Here is a 19,894-nt window from a genome sequence, read left to right on the forward strand (position 1 = left end):
GGATTGAGTCCTGCATCCAGCTCCTTGCTCAGTGCGGAGCCTGCTTCTCCCTCTGCCTGCTGCCCATCCTGCTTGTGCACTCTCTCGCATGCTCGCTCTCTCTCTCTCTCTCTCTCTCTGACAAATAAATAAATAAAATATCTTTTTAAAAAAGAAATATGATTTGCAAATACTTTCTCTCATTGTGTGGATTGTCTTGTCACTTTCTTAACAGTGTCCTTTGAAACACAGGAGTCTAAAATTTGTATGAAGTCCATTTAATCTATTTTTTCTTTGATCGTTGGGCTTTTGCTATCTTATCTAAGGAGTCATTGCCCAGCCCCAAATTATGGAGATTTCCTCCTATGTTTTCTTCTAAGAGTTTTGTAGTTTTAGCTCTTATAATTTGATCCTTGATACATTTTGAGTTCATTTTTATATCTAGTATGAGGTAGGGGTCAAAATTCATTCTTTTGCATGTAGATATCCAGTTGTGCTGGCACCATTTGTTTGAAAAGACTATTGTTTCCTCCACTGAGTTGTTTTGGTATCCTTGTCAAAAACCAATGGACTGGGGCGCCTGGGTGGCTCAGTTGGTTGGGCGACTGCCTTCGGCTCAGGTCATGATCCTGGAGTCCCGGGATCGAGTCCCGCATCGGGCTCCCTGCTCGGCGGGGCATCTGCTGCTCCCTCTGACCCTCCTCCCTCTCATGCTCTCTGTCTCTCATTCTCTCTGTCTCAAATAAATAAACAAAATCAAAAAAAAAAAAAAAAACCCAATGGACTATAATGTCAAGACATGCAGTGAACTTTTTAATATTAATGCGACGATTAATTTTCTAAAGTATGTATATATTTTGCCTTCATTTTTATAGGTCACTATTCGAGCCTCAATTGGACCGCTTCATTCAAAACCAGTTACATCATCTCCCAGTAGTAGTGTTCCAAGCACTTCTTCTTTTCAGCTCTCACCTGCGAAGTCTAAAAGTATAACTGCTAAAAATTCCACAAAATCTAATACAAGTAAATCTAAGACAAGTAAGCTTCATGGAACTAAACCTAATACCAGTAAGCAAGGTAGAGGTGCATCTAAATGCAAGACTAAAACCTCTTACAAGCAAAAGAAACAACGCAACAGAAAGAATAAAATCAGCATGGCTTTGAAGAACTTAAGGTAATATCTTTTATTCCAGATATATAATACTAATTGAATCTTAAATATTAAAGGTTATTTTAATATAATTTACCATATCACAAAGGTCCCTTGCACGGTTACATGCTGATCACTTGTCTGGCATAAAGGCTAAGCAGATTAAAAAAAGGTACTCTTTACAACTGCTGAGCAGAACTGGAATTAGTGTTCATTGTATAATTATCATCAATTACACTAATCTATTTTGTGCTTATATCTTGTGATAGTTGAATTGATTAATGTGATTCTTTTTATTCCAGGGAATAAAATGTGATCCTTTTTATTCCAGGTGTTTGATTTTTGACACTTTATTCTAGCTTATTGTTTCAAATCAAATTTTCAAATTATGTCTCTACTTAAAGATGTTAATTTAAGCATTTTAGCTTTAGTTAATAAAACGTGAATAAGGCTTTACCTTATTATTTTTGTTTCATGATATATTTTCATCTTTTTTTTTTTTTTCTGTCTCTACAAGGTGTCGTCGGGGAGTTCACAAGTGCATTGAGTGTCATTCCAAAATAAAAGATTTTGCAAGCCACTTTTCAATATATATCCACTGTAATTTTTGCAAATACAACACTAACTGTAACAAAGCCTTTATAAATCACATGGTGAGGTAAGTTAAACATGTACACCACCAATCAAAATTCCCATTTAAGATGTTTGTTTTTTAAAAATAAAGTTGTCCTAATAGTTGTCCATGTCAAGGAGCTAAAAGGATTGAGCAATAGGGAACTTCTAGGATATTACTTAATATTATTTTCCAACATAATAAATCGTGAAATTAGGGGGACAGAAATTTTTAAGAACAGTTAGACCAATGAAATTAGAATAGGTTTGGGAAATTTGTTTTTCTAAGTCTTTTAAAAAGTGGTTATTCTCAAACATAAAAATGTTTAATGTTTTCAAAATATTTATCACATAAATACGTGTAACCCCATGAGTGTTATCCTCTTCAAAGCAGTCACTTTGAGAGACTTCCAGGTTTGTCAAAGATGCTAAGAATTTCTCCCCCTCCTTCTCCCCCCTTCCTTTCATCCATCTTTCTGTCCATTAGTCATTCAAGCCATTTATCTTTGCATTCAACAATGAAATGTGAAATGAGAGACTATAGGGATATTCTAGTCATGATGCTACTGTTAGAATTCCTTTTCATACATCAATTCAATTTATCTTATTTGAGCACCTACCGTGTACTCTATGCTAGAGAAAGACGTCAGAGACCACATTACTTTCATTTGGACCTCATTAGTAGCAGCTTACTTTATTCTTTCAGGAAGGATTTATTTAAATACCTAAAAATTATTCAGATATAAATATGCTAAGTTGATTATTCAAACTGAGGTAGTTCCATTTATTTTCAGTCAGAAATAACTAATAAAAGTGGTTTTCGTGCAGAGCATAAGACCTCTGTTCTATGTTGTACCCCCTTCCTTACCAGTGTCCCAACTTAGCTCATCATATACAGTATTCATTTTGAATTCTCATTACCTCATGATTTTTATTTTTTTTATTTTTTATTTTTATTTTTTTAAGATTTTATTTGCGAGAGAGAGAATGAGAGACAGAGAGCATGAGAGGGAGGAGGGTCAGAGGGAGAAGCAGACTCCCTGCTGAGCAGGGAGCCTGATGTGGGACTCGATCCCGGGACTCCAGGATCATGACCTGAGCCGAAGGCAGTCGCTTCACCAACTGAGCCACCCAGGCGCCCTACCTCATGATTTTTAGAGTCTTGACCCTTCTTTCTAGTCCAGCTGCACCAATCTAACTTCCTATCAACCTCACCCTTAAGGTCATCTGTTTTGAATGTTGCTTGCTTTTTATCCTAGAATCCTTTTCATATTCAGACATGTTTAACCTTGCTATCCGTGAATCTCTTATCCTTTTCAATCTTTTGCTGTGCTCCTTTCCAAACTACCAAACTGCACTTGATTTAATTAGCTCTGAATTTGTGATTTTTAACTTTAATTTCGTTCTGTGTTTTTAAAAATGCTTCTTTGTTTTTTTTATCTACAACATCTGTTTAAATCCTTTTCAATACCCTCAAGATTTTATTCTAGTCTCTTTGTTGTTAGTCTTGTTCCTACTAATTACTCAGAGGTCATCCTTCTCATTTTTCCCAAGATTAACTTTTTTCTACCTCAGGTTTTTCTCCCTTTATCCAGACATAAATCTCAGAAAAAGATATTTCTCACTTTTTGAAAGCAAATACTGCCCCTCATCTCTTCCATTTTCCCCACAACCTTATTCAGTTATTTTGTGTCTTCATTTCATCTCTTTTTCTCTACCACATTCCTTCTGCCTGCACATATTTTCAGGCATTTTTTTTAGGATGAAGGAGATTTGCCTTCACTGTGCATATTTTTTGTCTTCCTTTTACTGTCAACATTTTAAAGAGTTTCTTTACTACCTATTTGCCACTTCTTTACCCTTTGTAATTTGAGTATCACCCCCACCTATTAGTTAAAGCTGCCCCTTTAAAAATTATCAGTCATATCCTAATCACTAAATGTACTCACTAATTTCCATTCTTACTTTTCTGTGACTTCTTGAGAATATTTGATGCTTTTGATCACTCACTTCTGAAAATCTCAACTTCTCTTAATATGTTACCATAATTTTTTCTTCCCTTTTGGCTACTCCTCTATTTCATTACCTTTTCTTTTTTTGCCTCATTTTTTTACTTTTTAAGTTTTTTCATTTTAAAACCTGTATAGTTAACATACAGTGTTAATATTAGTTTCAGGTGTATAGTATAGTGATTCAACAATTCCATATATTACTCAGTGCGCATCATGATAAGTGTGCTCTTATTCCCCATCACCTATCCCACCCTCCCCCCTCCCTCCCCCCCGTAACCATCAGTTTGTTCTCTGTAGTTAAGAGTCTGTTTCTTGGTTTTGTCTCTTTTTTACCTTTGCTCATTTGCTTTTTTCTTAAATTCCACATATGAGTGAGATCATATGGTGTTTGTCTTTCTCTCACTTATTTCGCCTGGCATTATGCTCTCTAGCTCCATCCACGTCATTGCAAATGGCAAGATTTCATTCTTTTTATGGCTGAATAATATTCCATTGTGTATATATATATACATCTTTATCATTCATCTGTCAGTGGACACTTGGGCTGCTTGCATAGTTTGGCTATTATAAATAATGCTGCAATAACATAGCGGTGCATGTATCCCTTTGAATTAGTGTTTTGCATTTTTTGGGCAAAAACCCAGTAGCGCAATTAGTGGATCCTAGGGTAGTTCAATTTTTAACTTTTGAGGAGCCTCCATACTGTTTTCCACAGTGGCTGCACCAGTTTGCATCCCACTGACAGTGCATGAGGGTTCCTTTTTCTACACAATTTTGCCAACACTTGTTGTTTCTTGTGTTTTTGATCTTAGCCATTCTGACAGGTATGAGGTGATATCTCATAGCAGTTTTGATTTGCATTTCCCTGATAATGAGTGATGTTGAGCATCTTTTCATGTGTCTGTTAGCCATCTGGATGTCTTCTTTGGAGAAATGTCTGTTCATGTCTTCTGCCCATTTTTTGATTGGATTATTTGGTTTTTGGGTGTTGAGTTGTATCAGTTCTTTATATATTTTGGATACTAACCCTTTATTTGATACGTCATTTGCAAATATCTTCTCCCATTCAGTAGATTGCCTTTATTTCCTTACCTTTTCTTTTTTTCAACTCTTCTTGCCTCCTTACGTTCCTTTTCTTGGTACCTTAATCACTCAGAATTTTGTTTTACCTTTCAACTATAAATCCTCCAGTTTCAATGCTGAGTTTTCCTGAGATCCATCTCTTCATCAGTTTGATAGATATTTTCATCTTTGACCCACTGGCATCTCTAAAGAACAAAAATAAGTCAAACATCACTGTCTGTCTGGGATCCAAACTACCATCACCCCAATACTCTTTAAGCTCAGTTTGTCTCAGTTTGTCTCAAGGTGTCATTTGCGGAAATGTGGAGCATCAACTGAAAATAATACACGTTTCTGAAGCCTATGGTGCTCTCTTCATCTGCCACCATTCATAATGGCTTCCTGAATGTCCACCTTCTGCAATTTACCACTCTGCCTCCCAACTACTGCAGGGCTTTCTATACCTTGGTTGCTCTAAACCAGGCCCCAGCAAATCTTTCTCTCAGTATACTGCTGGGAAGAATGCTGGTATTTTGTTAATTTAAGTATAATTAACATACAGTTGTATTAGTTTCTGGAGTACAATATAATGATTCAACAATTCTGTACATTGCTCAGTGCTCATCAAGATAATTGTACTCTTTTTTTAAGATTTTATTTACTTATTTGAGAGAGAGTGAGAGAGAACACAAGCAGGGCAGGGGAGAGGGAGAGGGTGAAGCAGATATAACATTTGCAAATTTCTTCTCCCATTTAGTAGGATGCCTTTTTGTTTTGCTGATGGTTTCCTCTGCTGTGCAAAGGCTTTTTATTTTGAGGGCCCCTGGGTGGCTCGGTCAGTCAGGCTTCCGACTCTTTTTTTTTTTTTTTTTAAGATTTTTTTTTATTTATTCATTTGAGAGAGAGAATGAGAGTGGGGAGGGTCAGGGGGAGAAGCAGACTCCCCGCCGAGCAGAGAGCCCGATGCGGGACTCGATCCCAGGTCTCCAGGATCACGACCTGAGCCGAAGGCAGTCGCTTAACCAACTGAGCCACCCAGGCGCCCCCAGGCTTCCGACTCTTGCTCTCAGCTCAGGTCTTGATCTCAGGGTCAAGTGAGTTCAGGCCCTGTGTTCCACACTGGGCATGGAGCTTACTTTAAAAAATAAAAAAAGCTTTTTATTTTGGTGTAGCCCCAATAGTTTAATTTTGCTTTTGTTTCCCTTGCTTGAGGAGACATATCTAGAAAAATGTTTCTACAGCTGATGTCAAAGAAATAACTGCCTATGTTTTCTTCTAGGAATTTTATGACTTCAGGTCTCACATTAGGTCGTTAATCCATTTTGAGTTTATTTTTGTGTATGGTGTAGGAAAGTGGTCCAGTTTCATTCTTTTGCATGTAGCTGTCCAGTGTTTGTAGCACCATTTGTCAAAGATACTGTCTTTACCCCCATTGTATATTCTTACCTCCTTTGTCATAGATTAATTGACCATGTTAAGTGTGGGTTTATTGCTGGGCTCTCTGTTCTCTTCCATTGATCTATGTGTGTGTGTTTGTGCCAGTACCAGACTGTGTTGATCACTACAGCTTTCTAGTAGTATATCTTGAAATCTGGAATTGTGATACCTCGAGCTTTGTTCTTTTTCAAGATGGCTTTGGCTGTTCGATGTCTTTTGCGGTTCCATACAAACTTTAGGATTATTTTTTCCAGTTATGTGAAAAATGTTGTTGGTATTTTGATAGCAATTATGAATGCTGGTCTTTTATTCTGTGCCAAACACATGGCTGCCCCAATGGAGCTTTAATTCTGCCCCTAATTTGTAGGAGATTAAATTGGAAAATATTTTTAGTGTTTCTTAAACCCATGGTCATTCTGTCCTCCTGCCTCCCATTTTCCATAGGTTCTTCAGCTGTCTTCTAGGACCTCCAATACCATTCTATCCCAAAATATTCCCAGTTGGCCTCAGGCTTCCTTTATAACCTTTTCCTAATTTCCAGTGAGCCCCAACCTTGCACTGCATTGTTATCACACACATGGAGCACTTACTCATTATTAGCCTCATAAAGAACTGAAAGTATCCACTTCTGCTTTTCTAAGGGCCTTTGCATTTCTCCTAATTCAGTGGTGTCTTGCTTCCTTTGTTGCCTCAGGTACCTCCCTCTGAATGGTACACCCTGACCCAGTGTGGACTTTTGTCATAGACTTGAGCTCTGTACCTACAGAGTCTCATTTTCTTAGAGGTTGAGTACCTTTATTCCCAGCCCGCACCGACTCTGTAACAAGTCAGGCCCCCCAAATTAATCTTCCCCAACATATAGTTTGTTTCATATTCAATATCTAAAGTGGTTTTCCATATTCTTTGTTATTCCTTGGACTGCTCCCCTTCTTCCCTCTCAGTTTACCTTCTTCTGTGAAGAATATGATCACCACAGCCACTCATAGGAATCATTCCTTCCTTTGAGTTCTGTACCATTGAGCTATTCTGCCTCATATTAAATATGTGTCTTATCTACTTGAGAGAGCAGTTCTTTGTATTCAGCATGGCACCTATTCTGCAGCTATTTTCATGGGATTATAGCTAGCCAGAATCATTTTTTTTCCCATGCGTACATGGTATGCTGGTGATAGTTACCTTTTGTCTAATGATAATCATTGACCTGGTGTGTTGGCTGGTTTGGGTCTGTCAGTGCAAGCTAGGGCAGCTAGTGTTTCTCAGACTTTAGCTTGCATAAAAATTCACCTGAAAAGGGGCGCCTGGGTGGCTCAGTCGGTTAAGTGGCTGCCTTCAGCTCAGGGCATGATCCCAGGGTCCTGGGATCGAGCCCCGCATCGGGTTCCCTGCTCAGCGGGGAGTCTGCTTCTCCCTCTCCCTCTGCTACTCCCCCTGCTTGTGCTCTCTCTCTGTCAAATAAATAAGTAAAATTTAAAAAAAAAAAAAATCACCTGAAAAACTTGTTGAAACTGATTTCTGGGTCTCAGTGCCAGCAATTAATTCAGCAGGTCTAGAGTGGGGCCTGAGACTTTGTGTTTCTGCTGAGTTCCCAGGTGATACAGATGCTGCTGGTCCATGAACCACACTTTGAGTAACACTGTGCTATGCTAGTCCTGGCTAATCCCGCCTGACTTTCTAATACAGGAAGGCTTTCCTTATCAGTTTAAAAGGGGGTACTGGGTGGCTCAGTAAGTTAAGTGGTCGACTGTTGATTTTGGCTCAGGTCATGATCTCAGGGTCCTGGGATCAAACCCCATGCCAAGGCTCCACACTCAGCAGGGAATCTGCTTGAGAATCCTCTCTCCCTCTGCTCCTCCCCCTGCTCACACGCTCTCTCTCTAAAATAAATAAATCTTTTAGAAATAAAAATAAAAGGGGGTATAAAAGCTAATGCCATTGGCTGCAAAACTTGGTTAGTGGTTTTTTTTTTTTTGTTCTGTGCATAGAAGAAATACTGTTTTAACTCATGAGCTCTGCTTTGCTTTCCCTAAAGGCTCTCCTAATAATTGCAAAAGATTCTTTAAATGTTTCGTTTTACTGATGGCAGGTAAAGGTAATGTAATTTAGCCCAAGTAGCATTTACTTCAAGGATCATTCAGATTCTCCCCACTTGCTAAGTATATTAAGATAAGAAAGTGTGAAAATTATTATTCATAACAATTTATATTATAGCAAAATACATTATTAACAAATACCTTTTAAATTGTTTTCAACTCTTAATTATTGTAAAAATTTAAATTGATGCTCTTTGCATTTTTAACTATGAGAGGTTTTTTTTTTTTTTATAATGGTGAGGGTACTGATCATTTAAGAATATTCTCAGGGAAATACGTTGTTAGAAAATACACAGGTAAAATGAAATGTAAGATAAAAAATGAATTAAAACAGAAGAATAGAATTTAATAATTTAGGTCATGATCTTTTATTCAAAACTAAGAAACTAAACATGGACTTTGAAATATGGTCATAAAATTAATATGACTTATTGTATAATAAAATCCCACTTGTCTGTTGTCTCTCCAGCTCTCATAGCAACCATCCGACTAAACGGTTTTATATTTTTAAGAAGCATTCTGGAACTCTCAGGTAAGTAGTTGATCTTTTTCCATTCTCTCTTTTGAAAAATTGTAGTAACTTTTTTTTAACCTGATGTTTAAGTACCTAGTTTGGAAAATGAATGATTGCTACCAGACATAAGACAGTTCTATTCATTATATCATAGATCAAAGAGGAAATAGCTATGTTTTCTAGCTAAACTTTGTTGCAGTGGTGTTAGGCATTAAGATGAAACTTTCATGGGGGCGCCTGGGTGGCTCAGTTGGTTAAGCGACTGCCTTCGGCTCAGGTCATGATCCTGGAGTCCCGGGATCGAGTCCCACATCGGGCTCCCTGCTCGGCGGGGAGCCTGCTTCTCCCTCTGACCCTCCCCCCTCTCATGTGCTCTCTGTCTCTCTCATTCTCTCTGTCTCAAATAAATAAATAAAATCTTTAAATAAAAAAAAAAAAAAAGATGAAACTTTCATGGATTTGCATTATAAAATAAAAAAATAAGGCTCTCCAACAATATTTGAAGATTAAAAAGATGTTTAAGATATCTACTAAATTGAATAACACCGGTTTTGATCAATATATAGCCTTCACAATTCTTAGGGGTTTTTAAAATTTTGAAATAAAGAAAAGTACACAACCTGTTTACAAAAGGAATTGCTGATGAACATTTCTAAAGGCATTGATAATTAACTTTGATTATACCACACACCCTTGGCTCAGAATCCACTAAGCATCATTTTTTTCCACATTCTTCTGATTTCTTTTGACTTCATATTCCTTTAATTATTTTGCTCATGTCGTCATTGCTATTTGAAATTACAGTGCCAAGATCTTGGTAGCACCAGGCTAAGACAAAGACTTAAGTTTAGCCAGTACTTATTTTGATGCTTTGGCTTAGTGGGAAAGTGGAGGAGGGGATGATAGATCTCAGGATCTTTGTATTTATTATTCTTTCTGCTTGTTGACTCTTCCCTAGATATCTGCAGGGCTAGCTCCCTCACCTCCTTCAAGTCTCTAGTCCAATGAGTGAGGCTTTCTTTGACCACTTCATTTAAAATAGCATTCTTTCCCCTGGGCTCCATTCCCACCACTCCCTATCCCCCTTTATTGTTTTATTTTTCTTCACTTTTTACTTTCCAACATGTTGCATACTTCACTCTTTTGTTAATTATCTGTGTCTTCTCATTAGAATGTGTATGGTTTGGATATTTGTCTATGTCAGATGCTTACTAAGCATTGAATAGTGCCTGACACATGGTAGACATTCTGTAAATATTTTGAGTAAATTAGTGTATATGTTGAAAATGACATATGTGGATGATGGACCAACAGCTCATAGGCAGGGGAAAGTTTGATTCTATTGTAAAAATATATTCGTGCTATTTTTAAAATATTACTAAATTCAAGGAAGTAGAATTTTACTGAAAAATTTTATAAGAATGAAAAGGGATTTATTAATTCTAAAGATTAGAGAGTGTAATTTTATTTACCTCACTATTGTCAAGCTTAGTTGTGTGCTTGATTCTTGAATTCATTCTGTGACTTTAAAGATCTGAGATGCTTTTTTCTTAACTTGGGCGGGCCTCAGATTTAAATAGAAAGTTGATAAATTTCTGTGTATGGGACTTAGCATATTTATAATTCTGTAAAACAGTAAATTTTGTAATTACTGTTTTGTTAAAATGCAATGTTCATTTTTTATTTATTGTGCACCTATTATGTATAACACAACGTAGCAGTTCCTATTAAGTTGACAGTGATGAAGAAGGCTTGGTACCAGCCTTCAAGGAATGTACAATTTATGATAAGGTGTGAATATAAGTAACTACAGTAATACAGGAAGGTTCGTAATAAGTGCTGTGAGAGTTACTGATTTCAAAGGGAGGAGAGACTTCCACTTAGAAGAAACACAAGGGCATTCTAGTTGGAAGAAATAGTATAAATAAAAGTACAGAAAGGAAAGAGCAGAAGGCATACACAATGAATGACTAGTAGTGCAATTTAGATGAAGCATGAAGTTTATATAACATAGTATTAAGATCAGAGTCTGGGGGAATAGTTTTGAGCTCAGATCTAGATTATGAAATCCTTGAAAACTAGGCTAGGGAGTTTGGACCCATTGGGGAAACTGTTGGTGTTTTGTGTAGAATTAAGGAAGGTCAAAGTGGAGGGTATATGAGGTAAGATGTAGCTGCATGGGACACAGACTGTTGAAGATTGTTACGGTAGTTAAGTCTGATTTAATAAGAATCTGGGTTAAGGTGGTGAAATGGTATCACACTGTTTAAGAACATGGACTCTGGAATCAAAGGGCTCATTTTCTTTTTTTAATTTTTTTTTTAAGATTTTATTTATTTATTTGACAGAGAGAAACAGCGAGTGAGGGAACACAAGCAGGGGGAGTGAGAGAGGGAGAAGCGGGCTTCCCGCCGAGCAGGGAGCCCGATGCGGGGCTCGATCCCAGGACCCCGGGATCATGACCTGAGCCGAAGGCAGACGCTTAACGACTGAGCCACCCAGGCGCCCCAAAGGGCTCATTTTCAATCTAATTTTGGCCTTGGTAGGTTATTAAACCTGACCTTGTCCTTTATAAAAAAGTAAAAATTTTAGCACCTACCTCTTTGGTTTGTTATAGGATTTAGATGAGATAATATGTCTAAAACCCTCAGCCTGGCACAAAGTTAAGTGTTCAATAAATGGTTAATATTATAAAATATTTGAAATATTGACTGTTCTGAGAACAAAGAGAGTCAAATAATTTTGAGCCTTTGTGTTGGGAGCATGACATCACAAGAAAGATTATTAGTTAGGAGGAATGGTTTTCAGGGGTGGGGACGAAAGTACAATTTCCGTTTATGAAGATCATTTTTGATGTGCCGGCATGACAGCCAGGTATAAATATACCGCGGGCTGTTAAGACTAGAGCTGCAATAGGAGCACCTGGGTGGCTCAGTCAGTTAAGCGTCCGACTCTTGGTTTCAGCTTAGGTCATGATTTCATGGGTCATGGGTTCAAGCCCCACTCTGGCAGGTAGGCCCTGCACTCAGTGGGGGAGTCGATTTGAAAGATTCTCTCCCGGGCGCCTGGGTGGCTCAGATGGTTAAGCGTCTGCCTTCGGCTCAGGTCATGATCTCAGGGTCCTGGGATCGAGTCCCGCATCGGGCTTCCTGCTCCTTGGGAGCCTGCTTCTCCCTCTGCCTCTCTCTCTCTCTCTCTGTCTCTCATGAATAAATAAATAAAATCTTTAAAAAAAAAAAAAGAAGAAGAAAAAAAAAAGAAAGATTCTCTCCCTGTACCCGTCCCCCTACTCTCTCTCAAAATAAGTAAATCTAAAAAAAAAAAAAACTAAAGCCACAGGGGAGAAGTCAGTCTAAAGTATGCTACTGGTTTTTATTCCTATACAAGTACTTAAATTTAAAGTATTCAATGAACTGTAAAAGTATGTTTATGCTCGTTAACTGACAGATAATAATAATTAAATTACATGATTTATTTTTAAAACTTTCCCATTTCTTTTCTAATTTTATCACCACTAAAATAAGATATTAGATTATAGGCTCCACAGAGTTTACCCTCTTTTTTGTTCACTCTTGAATCCACAACACCTAGTAGTATGGAGTGTGTAAAGAAGGTCCTCAGAAAATGTATATTGAGGGGCGCCTGGGTGGCTCAGTTGGTTAAGCGTCTGCCTTCGGCTCAGGTCATGATCCCAGGGTCCTGGGATCGAGTCCCGCCTCAGGCTCCCTGATCAACGGGGAACCTGCTTTTCTCTCTCCCTCTGCTGCTCCCCCTGCTTGTTCTCTCCCTCGCTCTCACTGTCTCTCTGTCAAATATAAATAAATAAAATCTTTAAAAAAAAGCAAATGTATATTGAATGAGTATTATATCCTTGTGTTCCAGATGGGTGAAGGTACAGAAAGGATGTTAGTGGAGCCACCACTAGGTTTTAGGTCTCTTAACTCCTGTCTTTTAGCAACCAATATGAGAGGGGACAGTTTACAAAGCACTGAATGTTAGCATGACTTAAACATGGCTCTATCATTTTCTAGAGTACCGTTTCAGATAAATCAGGCTTGTATAACAAAATTGGAAATTGATGGTCATGACACATAAAAAGCACATCAAGAGTTGTTACATGGAAAAATAATTATTGAACTTCTATATGGACTTTCATAAAAGATTAAAAAGATTAAAAACCTTTGCTTTCTTTTTTTCTTCATAGGGGCATTACTCTCGTGTGCCTTAAATGTGACTTCCTAACTGATTCTTCTGGTTTAGACCGTATGGCTAAACACTTGTGTCAACGTAAAACTCATACTTGCCAAGTTATAATAGAGAATGGTATGTATGTATAATTGTGTTACTTTGAATTTCTGATATTGATTCCAGCATTTTTGATCAGCCACAATATGGGCTCTTTTGCATTAAGTTAATAGTCTCGCTCATTATCTATACTATTTTAAACGTAAAACTCTTCTAATTTCAGTTCCCGAAAGTACCTCAACTTTTGAACCCAATTCTGAACCCACTTCTGAACCCACTTCTGAACCCAATTCTGAACCCACTTCTGAACCCAATTCTGAACCCACTTCTGAACCCAGTTCTGAACCCACTTCTGAGTAAGTTTTATTTTCATTGAGTGCATTTTTCTTTGATGGATTTTAGCACTGTTGCATTTTTAAATGTATCATTAATAGAAATGAAAAATATTAAAGTATTTTGTTTTTGTTTTTGTTTTTAAAGCCGCTTGTTGAAATAGATTCCTGCTCTATGGAGCTCGTGCAACCTGGTGCAAGACAAGTTGGAATTTCCTAAGTTCAAAGTTCTGAAGTGTTTTCTTACACAAAGGCAGTTTCCTAAGTTCAAACTTCTGAAGTGTTTTCTCACACGAAGGCGGTTAAACAGCCAAGTTCATGACACTAGCTCTGATTCAGCTCTTTTCAGCTTTCAGATGGCACTAGATTCTTATTCCACCTTATCTTTGTGTCAGGTTAACATATCTTAACATATGCTTTTTTCTCCAGTTGACTCTCCAAAAATAACTTTTGTTGCTATGGTCTTTTTTTTGCTTTGCTTAAAATAATTTGTGTTTTTCTCTGCTGTACTTGCCTTCAGAATATTGCATTCCAAATGATATGGCTATTCATTTTCTTTGTTTGTTTTGTCTGGTTTCTTAGTTAATTTCTTATAAGTCTTACATTTTTAGGTCAGATAGCTGTCTTTTTCCTCTTTCCTTGTCTGTCATTGTTCTATTTTTCATATTTTTCAGATGCAGAAGCAACACAGAAATTTCAAAAAATGTCCAGGATACTCCTGGTCAGTGTCCCCCTTCGATGGACACAACTGATGCCTGTTCTCTCTTTCCAAGGAATGTGAATTATTTGACTGTGAGACCTCCTCTAGATTGTGGCCTTAAGAAATCAGACCTTGGGGAGAGTCCCTTCCTTCATGACTGGCCTCCCATAAGGCTGATGCTAATTTGGCCAGAGATGACCTCAAGGCCCACCAAATTGAGCACAACTTCCCACTGGGGGCTTTGGTTTTTGATCTTATGCTTATTGGGTTCATTCTAACCAAGAAAGACCCATCAAATCCGTGCTTCAACATCCAAGTTGAAGTTTAATCATTTTGGCTGCTGCCCTTTAATCTTTGTCTAGTTTGCATGCAGTCCAAGGAATATAAAAACTGGTTGTGTAGGGAACCAAGGTTACTTTCATGTTCTTGGAAAACAAGTCTCTAAAATTACAGTTCCAAAGTTATAGTTATTTGTACTGTCATTTGAAGTTTTATCCAGTATTAACCCTAGGAGTCTTCAGCAATACTAATATTCAAATTTTTTTAAGTTTAATTTTATCTTGGTTTTATGTTGTCCTTCACCAAATTTATTAATGTGTGTTTTGTTATGTCCACTTTTATCTCTTCTCTTTAAAACTTTTGTTTTGTGTTTGTTTTGTTTTGTTAAGAACCTCAAGAAATTCTTTAGAATTCTCTACAAATTTCATGTAGCTACCTATTGATGGCTTCTAGATTTGGTAATTATTCAGATAATTAGACATTATTACATCCTCTGCCTATCTTGGGACTATCATTATCTTAGTGATTATCAATTCAAAGACATAAATAATTGGCAAAAAACACTTCCTACAGACCTTAAAATAAATTTTAAAGCTATGTTTCTGTACATCTAATACATAATATCTTCTTAGCCATTAATGTAATTCCTTTGGATAAAGATAATATATTCAGAAAATATTGGGACCAAAAAATGCACTTGTTTCTTGCCCATATATATATAGATGTATATTTTTTTTATTTTGGTGTTTGTTTATTTTGGTTACATTGAATATAGATTTGCTGAACAGTTTGATGTTATTACTTATTTTTTTAATAAAATTTGTATTGGTAAAGTGCCTCAGGAGTTATTCATGTAAAAGCTGTAGATTTTATCATGTAAGTAGGAGCATTGCTTTGCTTCTTACATGGAAGCTTGATTACTTGGCCTACAGACTGAGAGCTTTACTGAGTGCATCTTACAGTCTTTCCTCCAGCACAGTTAAAAGCTCACTATGTATATTTTACTAATTTCTTGAACTTCAGAGACTGGCAAAGTCCCTTTGTGACCTTTAAAACCATTAAGGTGGTCAGGCTCTGAAGTTGTTTGACTCAGTCATGAGTGGTTTTTTCATCTTAACATCAGAACTTCTTGTGCTTTGTACTCGTAATTGTACTTTGAAACGGTCTTAGTCCCTTTGGGCTGCTATAGTAGAGTATCACAGACTAGGTATATTATGAACAACAGAAATGTATTTCTCACAGTTCTGGAGGCTGGAAAGTCCATGATCAAGGCACTGGCAGATTCAGTGTCTGGTGAGGACCCACTTCTGGTTCGTAGAAGGATATAATTCATAGTCAAAAAGTTGAATCCATTAGTTTTAATTTTCCAGACTGATTCTGCCGTAAATGATTTTTCCAAAATCTCCAAAAGTGTTGTTTCTTAGTAGTGTTTCTACTCCTACTTGTTTCTTTCTTCTTTTTTTTTTTTTAAAGATTTTATTTATTTATTTGAGACAGAATGAGAGAGAGAGAGAGAGCACATGAGAGGGGGGAGGGTCAGAGGGAGAAGCAGGCTCCCCGCCGAGCAGGGAGCCCGATGCGGGACTCGATCCCGGGACTCCAGGATCATGACCTGAGCCGAAGGCAGTCGCTTAACCGACTGAGCCACCCAGGCGCCCTCCTACTTGTTTCTTAATAGTAGACTTGGCAGTGTTCGAGTCTTTATTTCTGTATCAGTCCCCAGAATGTTTCTTCATCCACCATCTTTCTATCCATTTTTTTTTTACTTTTCAAAAATTGTAATGAAAATATATAACATAGATTTTGCCATCTTAACCATTTTCAAGTGAAAAATTCAGTACTAATTACACCAAGTTTTAAACTTTTGTCCAGATATAAATTCTTGTGGTTTCAACATAGATTCTCTTTTTGTATGCAGATATTTTCCCTGGCTCTGTTATAGTTTGAGGATATGATAAACTACATTGTTGCTATAGCAATATTTTAGGTAGGGGTACATCTTTTTGTTCTTCCATAGGATTCTATTTCTAACAGTATGTATTAGGTTCATTTTCTTAAAGTATAATACTCTTAAAGTTCTGTGTCCTGTAGCACCATATTTTTTTACTTTCTTTAAATAAAACATTTCAAACAGTAAATACTAAGCTTGCTTATTATAGGCAGTTAGTTGAGTTTTAATTGGGGCAAATGAGTTTTAGCTTGACATTTTGATCCCATTACCCTCAGGTTTTTCTAAATAGTTCTTTCGCTTGATTCAGAAATAGCCAGCTCGTGCATGTCTGCTTTTTAAAAGGTTACAGCTGAATAAAAGTTGTGATTGGCTCAGTTGCAATCTATCACCATTCTTAGAAAAATAGCCTCTGAACTACAGAGACAGTTTCTTGCTCCTTTTTGTCACACTTTGCCAAAACATCTCTTTGGGCCTCACTTAACTTGTTCAGCAAATATTTATTGAGCACTTACTATGTGCCTAACACTGCTCTAGGTGCTGGAAAAAAATAGACTGAAATCTCTTCCCTGGTGGCGCTTACATTTCAGTGGTTGAAGACAAGACGATAAAAATTAAGAAAATTAAGTAGTATGTTAGATGATCAATGCTATGGTGAAAAATAAAGTGGGCAAGGAGGATGGTAAGTGTGGGCTGGGGGTGGGAGGTTGCCATTTTAAATTTGGTGGTCAGGATAGGCCTCTGTGAGAAGAGGACATTGAGTATAGACCTGAAGGAAGTGAGGAAGTGGGCCACTGGATTATCTATTGGAAGAGCATTCCAGAGAGAGAATAACAAATGCAAAAGTCCTGAAGGGAAAATTGGAACCCTCACACATGGCTGAGGGGAATGTAAAATGGTTTAGCAACTGCGGAAAACAGTTCAGCAGCTCCTCAAGAAGTTAAAACATAGAATTACCATATGACCCAGCAATTCTGCTCCCAGGTATATATCCAAAAGAATCTAAAGCAGGGACTCAGATACTCGTACGTGCATGTTCATAGCAGCACTATTCCCAATGGCTGAAAGATGGAAAGAGCCCAACAGATGAAGGAATAAATAATTGGTAGTATATTCATACAATGGAGTAACATTTAGCCATAAAAAGGAATGAAGTACTGATACATGCTACAAGGTGGATGGACGTCAAAAACATGCTAGGTGAAAAAAGCCAGTCATAAGAGATCACATATTGTATAATTGCATTTATGTGTAATATCCAGAATAGTTAAATCCATAGAGATGGAGAACAGTTTGGTGGTTGCCAGGGGCTGAGAGGGCAGTGGGGAATGGGGAGTGACTACTTAATGGGTACAGGGTTGACCTTGGGGTGTGATGAAAATGTTTAGGAACTAAATAAAGATGGTTATACAACATTGTGAATGTATTAAATGCCACTGAATTGTTCACTTTAAGATGGTTGACTTTTTTATGTTTTTTAAAGATTTATTTATTTATTTATTTATTTATTTATTTGAGAGTGAGCGGGAGAGAAACAGCATGAGAGGGGAGAGGGTCAGAGGGAGAAGCAGGCTCCCCGCTAAGCCGGGAGCCCGATGTGGGACTCGATCCCAGGACCCTGGGATCATGACCTGAGCTGAAGGCAGTTGCTTAACCTGAGCCACCCAGGCGCCCCAAGATGGTTGACTTTTTAAATTTTGATTTTAAGATATGTGACTCTCACCTCTACAAAAAAAAAAAAAAAAACCCTTAAGCTTAGCAAGTTAGGAATATGAAGGAAACCTTTTTAACCTAACCTAATAAAAATCAGCTAACAAGGGGCGCCTGGGTGGTTCAGTCGTTAAGCGTCTGCCTTCGGCTCAGGTCACGATCCCAGGGTCCTGGGATCGAGCCCCGCATCGGGCTCCCTGCTCGGCTGGGAGTCTGCTTCTCCCTCTCCCCCTCCCCCTGCTTGTGTTCCCTCTCTCACTGTCTCTCTCTCTCTGTTGAAAAATAAATAAAATCTTTAAAAAAATAAAAATAAAAAATCAGCTAACATAACAATGAAAGGTAGAAAGAATGAGTCCTGAAGTAGGATCATGCCTAGCTCAAGGAACAGCAACAAGACTGATGGGGCTACAGTAGAGTGGGGCTGGACAGGGGGCTGTGTAGTAGGAGATGGGGCCTGTGAGGTGATGTGGACCATGTAGTATAGGGCCTCCTAGGTAGTTGTAAGGATTTGGCTTTCATTCAGAGATAGGAAGCCATTAGTGGATTCTGAATGGAGAAGTCTTTAATACCTCAATGAAAAACAAAAAATCTTTTTTTTTTTTTTTAAAGTAGGCTCCATGCCCAGCGTGGACCCCAGTGCGGGGCTTGAACTCATGACCCTGAGATCAAGACCTGAGCTGAGAGCAAGAGTCGGACGCTTAACCGACTGAGTCACCAGGTGCCCCCACAAAAATTCTTTATTACAGTCTTAACAGGCTCACCCTAGCTGCTGTCTTGAGAACAAGCTGCAGGGGACCAAGGGCAGAATCAGGAAAATCAGCTAGGAAGCTGTTGTAATAATCCATTTGGGAGTTAATAGAGGTTTAATTAGGATGATGAGAGTGTAGGTGATAAGTGGCTCAATTGAGGGTATATCTTGAAGGTTGAGCCAACAGAATTTGTTGGTGGTTTGGATATGAAGCATGAGAGAGAAAGTGTTGTGGAGGATGGCACATTAGTCATTAGCCTAAGCAACTGGAAAAGTGGTATTAACTGAAATGGAAAAGACTAAAGGAGGAGTAGGTTTGGGAGGGAAGATGAGGACTTTGATTTGGGACATGTTTGCATTTGAGATGCCTAATAGATATCCTAGTGGGGATGCCCTGGACATCCTAATGTGTGAGTTTGGAGTTTAGAGGAGAAGTCCAGGCTGTCAGTAACCTTTACATTTATTAAAGAGTCACAGACTATGAGATCACCACAAATAGAACAGGGATAGAGAAAGGACAAGGTCCATAGACTGAGCTCCAGGGCATGCTAACAATAAGAGGTTAGAGAGATGAGAGGGAATCAGCTGAGGAGACTAAGGAGTGGCTGGTATAAATTGTTCTTAGGAGAAAATGAATTCAGAATGCCACATACCACCATCCCTAATAGCAGAAACAGGGACTCTTTAAACATTGAGAGAACAAAATACCCCCAATTACTCCTACGCATGATAAACTCCCCTCCTGGACTCTTGTAAAAGTAACACTTGTCCAAAAGAAAGTATCTAGATCTGGAATGAATGTCCATAATTTATAAATGGTCTGCAACAAAGAGGTGCCATGGCCAAATGTAGGAAATACTGGGTTACAGTTGCATAGATTCTTTATTACGGGATTGTTCATGCTACATGTGGTCTGTGGTTCTCTAGGAGAATTTAGTGAGCACTTACTGGATCCTGGAATTTCCCCCCTTACTTAATAACTTCTAAACATTCATCTCCGTAAGATACAGTATGGAGAATGCTGACCTAGATTAATTATTGTCAGATTTTCTGAATTGAAAAATAAAAAATAGTTG

The 19,894-nt window shown here is 37.9% G+C and overlaps 1 protein-coding gene across 2 annotated transcripts in view; it reads left to right on the top strand.

Annotated features, from left to right (window-relative positions):
* ZNF280C (zinc finger protein 280C) overlaps positions 1–16,550 on the top strand; it is a 62,594-nt gene extending 46,044 nt beyond the window's left edge. For both annotated transcript variants that reach the window (XM_081808246.1, XM_081808247.1), the window contains 6 exons: positions 855–1,153; positions 1,647–1,787; positions 8,812–8,874; positions 13,061–13,179; positions 13,325–13,457; positions 13,582–16,550. In XM_081808246.1, the coding sequence (XP_081664372.1) occupies positions 855–1,153; positions 1,647–1,787; positions 8,812–8,874; positions 13,061–13,179; positions 13,325–13,457; positions 13,582–13,597 (771 nt within the window). In that variant the 3' untranslated portion in view covers positions 13,598–16,550. The remainder of the gene's footprint in view (positions 1–854; positions 1,154–1,646; positions 1,788–8,811; positions 8,875–13,060; positions 13,180–13,324; positions 13,458–13,581) is intronic.
* Positions 16,551–19,894: the final 3,344 nt, after the last annotated feature.

This window comes from Leptonychotes weddellii, chromosome X (genome assembly GCF_054177405.1).
Source record: "Leptonychotes weddellii isolate Sample4059 chromosome X, ASM5417740v2, whole genome shotgun sequence".
In the NCBI taxonomy this organism is placed as follows: domain Eukaryota; kingdom Metazoa; phylum Chordata; class Mammalia; order Carnivora; family Phocidae; genus Leptonychotes; species Leptonychotes weddellii.